This window comes from Alosa sapidissima, chromosome 18, assembly GCF_018492685.1.
Source record: "Alosa sapidissima isolate fAloSap1 chromosome 18, fAloSap1.pri, whole genome shotgun sequence".
Taxonomy (NCBI): Eukaryota; Metazoa; Chordata; class Actinopteri; order Clupeiformes; family Clupeidae; genus Alosa; species Alosa sapidissima.
The window spans coordinates 9,565,541-9,573,040 of record NC_055974.1 but is presented as its reverse complement, the minus strand read 5'-3'; the positions used below and the strand labels follow the sequence as shown (position 1 = coordinate 9,573,040).

The 7,500-nt window shown below is 43.2% G+C and overlaps 2 protein-coding genes across 13 annotated transcripts in view; both read right to left on the bottom strand.

Annotated features, from left to right (window-relative positions):
* afap1 (actin filament associated protein 1) overlaps positions 1 to 852 on the bottom strand; it is an 82,517-nt gene extending 81,665 nt beyond the window's left edge. Inside the window, exon 1 of the mRNA XM_042070294.1 lies at positions 721 to 852. Within this exon, the coding sequence (XP_041926228.1) occupies positions 721 to 739 (19 nt within the window). The 5' untranslated portion in view covers positions 740 to 852. The remainder of the gene's footprint in view (positions 1 to 720) is intronic.
* Positions 853 to 1,212: 360 nt separating this feature from the next.
* The window catches only part of ablim2 (actin binding LIM protein family, member 2), an 84,421-nt gene continuing 78,133 nt past the window's right edge, over positions 1,213 to 7,500 (bottom strand). For all 12 annotated transcript variants that reach the window (XM_042070300.1, XM_042070302.1, XM_042070304.1 and 9 more), the window contains one exon: positions 1,213 to 5,683. In XM_042070300.1, the coding sequence (XP_041926234.1) occupies positions 5,570 to 5,683 (114 nt within the window). In that variant the 3' untranslated portion in view covers positions 1,213 to 5,569. The remainder of the gene's footprint in view (positions 5,684 to 7,500) is intronic.

The following is a 7,500-nucleotide window of genomic DNA, read 5'->3' as shown; positions in this document are numbered from 1 at the left end:
ATTTGTTCTGAATCATTGAGCGGCCCGTTTCTGCCAACCAACCAACATCCCCCTTCTTTCTCCTCTCGGGGTCTCGCTCAGCCACTCCCTCCCTTCTTTCATCCGGAGGCATGAGGGGGGCTCGGCTGCTCAGGACGCCAGCTGATCCCACCGGGTGTTGCACCACGAGACTCCTGCTGTTGCTGCTGTGCCGCGAGCGATCGGTGGAGTCGCGCGCAGACACAACTCCCCGCCCCTCCTCCTTCTGGTACTCCCCCCACGAGGGCCTGAGATCATCATCTAGCCAGTTAGAATCTATTAATCACGGCGTCCTCGTGGTTTCTTTTGTGCGCTCATATGGGGTAGGTTACTTATCTATACCCAAAATTGTAGCGACCAACATTGCCTGGTTTATTATTAACACAAATAAGTTATTGTCGTAAGTGATGCAGTCTAAATTCCATGATTTAAATCAACGTAAAGAACAATAGAGAGCATACTGAAGGACAATGTGCTATGAGCATCTTCCTCTTACACCTTCTTGTCGGTTGACTCTGAAGCAATAGACATACGTAACATTATAGGCTACTGACACCTTGAAAACATTAACAATATTGTTCCCCACACAGTGTAAAGGTCATAGTCTACAACGCTGCAAAGTACAATTAAACGGCAACGACGCTAAAGTTTGTTTGTTTGTGACAGATGCCCGGTATAATAAAATAATATTTTGATGCTTACCTTTTTTGTTCTTCTCCATTCTGCTTTAATCCAGGGTGTGTACCTAACGCCTAAAATCTTCCGCTCAGTGACAATAGAGTTCCCTTGTACACGGGGGCTTGGTTCTCTGTCCGAGCGGTCCTATCTGTGGACCACCACGCTCAGGCAAGCAAGCTGTCAAATGCAGCCGAGACTGACAATGAGATCAGCCTATCAGCCAATTGTTATGACTAGCCATAAGCCAATGGTGCGCGGTGAAGGGCGGGTTCATTATCTGTCAGGATGCCTAGAGCACAAGGAAAACCCTCCTGAACTTCCAAGGGAGTTGCAAATTTATAGATGGTCTCGTCTGATTGCCTGTTTTTATGTAATTACAGTACAGACAAGATCAAACAAAGTGTTTGCCTTAAGACACCACAAAATCCAATTTCCTGTGTTGTCTCATTCAATGTTTATTTTCAGTATAAAAGAGAAGTGTAGGTGCTAGATAAGAACAAAACTGGGACAAGAAACCTAATTGAATGAAACATTTATTTAAAGATGGACATCAGTATTTATTGCAAACCAGCGAAGCGAATAAAGGAAGGAATTGATAGCCAAAGAAAAGGCTTTTTAGTAACAGCATTATATGTTAACCCTTTATAGTCATATTTATAATTTCTGGCGAGCGACAGTCACATCAAATCACAGCACTGACCAAGAGTTGCGTCCTGTAGGGAACACAGTTGTTAGTTTGCATACACAACTCAAAACAGTGAAAACAATGGTTAGAACTGTAGTCAATTGGCAATTCAGATTTGTTAAGCACTAGTAACTGTATATCATTCGAAGTGTCTGTTGCAACACAAAGATGCATTTGTAAAAGAGAGAAAAAAATATTTATATATTAGAACATTAAATAAAATAAAAAAAATGTATTTGGTGAAACAGAGCCATTCCAAAGACACAAAACACATTGCATTCTTACATTTTTGTTGGTTATTATGTCTTATATGTGTGGTCTGGCTTGTTGCCTTCACTTACAAGCAAACTCTGCCAATTCCGAACCCTGTCACAAAGACCACTTGACTTGAGCATGTTTGTTTATTTTTCAGTCGCTGACAAGTAAAACAAAAATAAATATCCTGTGGCGCAATGGTACAGTTTTGACAAGAAACACATTTACAAGGGGATGACCAGAGAACAAGTGAACTGAAAATAAAACCGATTACAAATTTTTTTTTATTATTATTCCTCTGGCAAGTGGTCTTGGTGTATGGTCATGTGTATTTGTAGGCCTATGTGTGTGTGTGTGTGAATGAGTCTGCATATGTGTGTGTGTATGTGAATGAGTCTGCATATGTGTGTGTGTATGTGAATGAGTCTGCATATGTGTGTGTGTATGTGAATGAGTCTGCATATGTGTGTGTGTATGTGAATGAGTCTGCATATGTGAGTGTGTGTGTGTATGTGTGTGTGTGGGTGGATGCTGTGTTTGTTAAAGGGATAAAAGGAAACTAGTTGGGCAACAGCTCTGGTGTTTCCTGCACTCGGAGGTCGGCTTATCTGGCCTGATCTGTGGTCAGCAACAGGGGAGCTGAGTCTGTAACTGTGGCCCTGCTTTGCTTAAAACACACACAACACACACACATACAAATATAAAATTGGACAGAAACATCAGTTTTCTCCCACTCTCAAGCACTCGCACACACACACCCCTGTTTCCACAGCTGTTCAAATAAGACTAATACAGTCCACACAAGCAACCCACCATGACGCCTGTATGCAGGAAGGCCTTTCTCACACTATGCAACTGGATTCCCCCTCCATTTTAATAACGCTCTAATAATATTATAACAGTGATATACCTCTCCCTACATCTCTCTCCCCCTCTCTATATATCTCCCTTTCCTACACACACACACACACACACACACACACACACACACACACACACACACCTGTCTTACAATGTTGAAACAGCCTGCAGAGTTACCATCTGATATGTCACTTCCACAGCTCTTCGAGGAACTTGTTCTCTCGATGTTTGATTTGGCATACACATATGCATGACATACATATATAGACAAGTCCACTGTTGGCAAAGCAGGACACGTGTTTTTACAAGGTATAAAAAAACAGTTCAAACTGCCTAATTTGGTTTCAAATCAGGACACAAGCTGGGAAAGAACAGATATCTTACATGGCTAGTTAGCACAGTTAAGGAGGGCAGGGGGCATTGCCAATATGTCTCCATAATAGGTGTATTGATATGAGGATTTGGGACTTACAACATTGTATGCCGAGTGTGCAGGCATTTCAGTTAAATGTCTCATAACAAAAACAGACCCAGCTTTTTCCTGCCAGAATTTTAATAGAGAAGCATGCACAGACGCACACACACACACACACACACACACACACACACACACACACACACACACGTGAACTAAAACACTCAGTGCAATCCACTGGGATAATGAAGTTGGTGATACAATCATTCAGTATTTTTACCCCAGGAGTGATTCAGAGAGATGACTGGTATGATATGGCCAACTGCACAGGCTCACAGCATTGTGCCTCTGGATGCTTGCAGTTGCATACCAGACTAACATGTATATACATACACTTCATCTCTTTATCAGAGAGAAAAGTATAATACATTTTCAAACCCCTGAAACCCATGCTATGTATTGTCATACAATATAAACAAATCTCTAAGGTTTTGTGCAGAACTCAACAAATAAGTAAAATTGTATGATGCTCTGAGTAGGTTGTCTAAGCTACATCATGTCATGGTTCTATCAACAGTAGGGGGAAATGGAGAAAGTCAATGCAGTGAAAAACAGTAGACAAATAATCCAGGGGTATCTGCTAGGTATAGCATTCAAACGTTTGTATTGTGTGTACACATGTGTATGTGTGTGTGTGTTGGGGGGGGGGGGGGGGGGGGTGTATGTGTGTGTGACTTCCAAGTAAAGTGTCATCGCATGTGATAGCTGAATAAATGGCATTTGACCTCCGCATCTTCACAACCCAAAATATGGGTTCATAACTGGGTATGTGGAAACAGGAAAATGTTATTTTTTTTAAGGCCTTAAACGTTAAACAATCTCTCCACCTCCCTTTGCTAACTTTATAACTCATCTGTATATTCAGCAGGTTACAATGAGCTAACAGATACCAGGCTCCGCTAGTTTTAAAAATCACTCACAGCAAGGACAATCAGCTTAAATTAGAAATAAAACACAAACTCGCATCTTTTTTTCCCCACTGTTGGCAAATCAAACTCGCGATGAGGACAGCAGACAGAAATAGAAGAATCTAGAATAAGGTGCTTTCTTGAGGAGGCTTCTCGTTCAAAGAAAGTTTTGGGTAAGCACATGGCCCTGGCCAAGCACTGGTTGGCTGATGCTAACCTGGTCTTTGGCAATGAGAGCATGCAAAGAGATAGTGCTGCAGAGGCACTAGCGCTGAGGATGCACTAGCGCTGAGGATGCACTAGTCAGGTGGTGGAGGGACACAGTGAGAGCCCTGAACCTGGTGATGGAAGCTGGCACACCAGAGCAGGGGCTTCATGAACAATAGCAGGAGTGGTATTGCTCCTCACACTTTCTGCAGAGTAACAAGTGAATGGGGGCACAAGGGGTGTGGGGGTGGATGGTGGTGGTGGTGGGGGGGGGGGGGTAGAGATCCCCTAGAAACCATTTGGGTTAGGGTTTGTATCTAAAACTTCTGGCCAGTTGAACGTTGAAACTGTGGGCCAGCTGAAAGCTGAATTTGTGATCTCGTTCACTTTTCAATAGAAAATTTGCTCAAGGAGCAACGGTAGTGCTGCTGACGTAGCTACTTCTTGAAGCTAGGTGATCAGAGCAGCTAAATGTCAAAACCCATCACTAGATTCAAGGTCCCTTGTAACTGTTTCCATTTGGCCTCTCTGATTGGATACCCACAAACGTTTTGGGACCAATCGGCATCCCCTTCTGTACGCCCATCCTGGAAGCATTGACATTTTAGACAACTGATGAGTCAGAAAAACCCATATATCATTGCAATAAATGTTACTTACAGAGGGAGCACACCTGCAAAAGGGCCCTTAGGTCATAATATCCCTTTAGGAATAGTTCTCATTAGGTCATAAGGTTCCTATAGCGACGGTTCTCATTTCTGAGCTCTATCGGTGGAAAAACTGAAGGTGAGTTTTTCAAAGAGAGATGAGTATCTTTTGGATGGAAAAAGAGTTAGAAAACACGAGTGTGGAAAGACATCAAAGACAGAAAGAGAAAGAGGTCTGTGTTGGATTAGCTAAAGCTCTTATTTTTTCAGTTTTGGGAGAGCTAAGGTAGCCTTGAGCTGGGTATAAATCAAACAGAGAGAGAGAGAGAGCGCATAGTGTTAGATACCCCTTATGTAAGAGGCTCAGAAATGTGGATAGTAGACTCCAACAAAGTAAAAAGAGAAAGAAAAAAAAAACAGTGAAGAAACACAAAAACAAACAAAGACAAAAAAAAGAAAAGTAAATGGAACGCTACGTGAGAGGAGCTATGCTGCTCTCTCCCTTGTTGCCAGGGTAACATTCAGACAGTGTAGGACTCGAGTAACACTAGAGTAACATAGGAGTAACGCTAGAGTGACATAAGAGTCGTGCTGTAGTAGAGTCCAGCTTTTGTTGCCTCTGCCTGCCCTCAGATGGAGACGGTATGATGTCAGGTGTTCAGCAGTACGGCGGCGCCCCTCAAAACGAGGTGTCCCACTCCACACCTCGCAGGGACAAATGACTAGGACACGCAGAGGAAGCGAGAGATGATAAGAGAAAAAGAGAGAGAGATAGAGAGGGAGAGAGAGAAAGAGAGAGAGAGAGGGTTCTTCACTCTTCTTTGCAGCGTGCGTTTCAGAAGAGTCGTGCTTTCTTCTTCATGTCGTTCTTCTTCCACAGGGCCATGCGGTCAAATTGCTCGATGGTCATGCCAAACACGTGGTAGAAGTCCTCTGGGGATAGGTGCCTCTAAAATGATCAACAAATCAACCAATCAATCAATCAATCAATCAACAAATCAACCAATCAATCAATCAATCAATCAATCAACCAATCAGTCAAGAAGCAAATGTATGTGGGCATATCTTTATATGTATTTCTGAATGCATAGCATCTCTCCAACACGTTGCTTAGCAGGCTGACAGAAATGGGATGACATCTCAAGTCTGACCATGGTACAGGTGGCGCCATAACCTGGCAGAACCCAGACGACCCTTTGGCAAATTTGAATTTGCTCTGCAGATCCCTCTGGCAAAGAGACCATTCACTCCCATTTCCAATTTCCAACTGTTGAGGCGGGCTTAACATGACATTGAAGCAATTTGCGTTTGTTGAGATGTTTTTTTTTCATTGCTGTGCATATGTCATCTCCTTCATTGGTCTGATTGGTTTTGGGTTTATCCAATTGCGTCCAGAGGCATTTTGATTGGCGTCCATCGGTGACGTCCCTTGGAAATGGGAGGTGAATATACCTTGTTCAGACCCAATCTCAATTGCAATTTAGATAAGGTCTGGTGCTAACCAGTCTAGTGGCGCCATTGTATGGCATTGATAATAGAAGAAAATAACAAAATGACAGAGCTTAAGATGATTCTCCCAAAATGTTTATATCTGTGACAGGCAACAGTCTTTAGGTAAGACAACCAGCCAGGGCAAGAGTTGAACTTCATTGAGGACTCGTAACTGATTCCTGGGCCCTCCAGTAGTGAAACAGATGACCCATCCAAACAGCATCTCCATGGAGACATGTAAATAGCAATAGCCTACAACATCCCATATCACTGACTCACAATCTGCCGTCTCCATAGCAAAGCAGTCACCTCACAATGCAGGATTCCAACTCACGCATCTGCTCCCACTTTATAGAAATCTGATAAAGGCCATGAATGCATGTCCTATATAGACACATGCACGCTCAGACACACACACACACACATGCAGGTACACACGCAGGCACACACACGCACATACACACACACACACAACAATCACTTTAAGTTAAGTTCCTCTACACACAAGGAATTGGGATCTATCATTTTGACTCAATGCACACAAATGCACATCTGATAAAGGCTATGAATGCATGTCCTATATAGACACATGCACACTCAGACACACACACACACACACACACACACACACACACACATACAGACACACAGACACACTGTCAGGACCACTTGGCTCAAAGTAGAGATGACATATGGGAGACCACACTGAACTTAATGTTTAAATATAATGTTGGTTTATCAACGAATGATTTTGCCGAAGTCAGTAAGTGGTAAGCCAACCAAAAGTGTCGTGCATATCGGTATGATGTAAGTGTCAAGCAAAAAGGTGAATGGGCGAGGAGCGACGACCGCAGCCCGCCTCTCGCCCGCCACTACTTTGCTCCAGTAAAGGGCCACATGAGGACCATCCCTGAACTGTGATTAATTCTGTCTCCCCATCACTGCCTCCCTTGCATCAGTGACTCAGCTAACTCAGCTGAACGTCGGCAGTCTCTGTTGCCTCTGCTTCTCATTGTAGTGTTTTCTTGGCTAACACCAAACCTCATCAGCATAAGTCACTGCAGCCCACATAATTTAGGCAAACAACTTAACGGCAACCTAATGGCAAGCATGACGTCTCTGTGATGCATGCCATCAAAAAGGATACACTCTCTGGCATAATAGTCTGTTACACGCACACATGCGCACGCACACACACACACACACACATGTGTGCCTACACACATACAGTATATACAGACAATCAGAAATTCATTATGTTGGTGTGGACACACA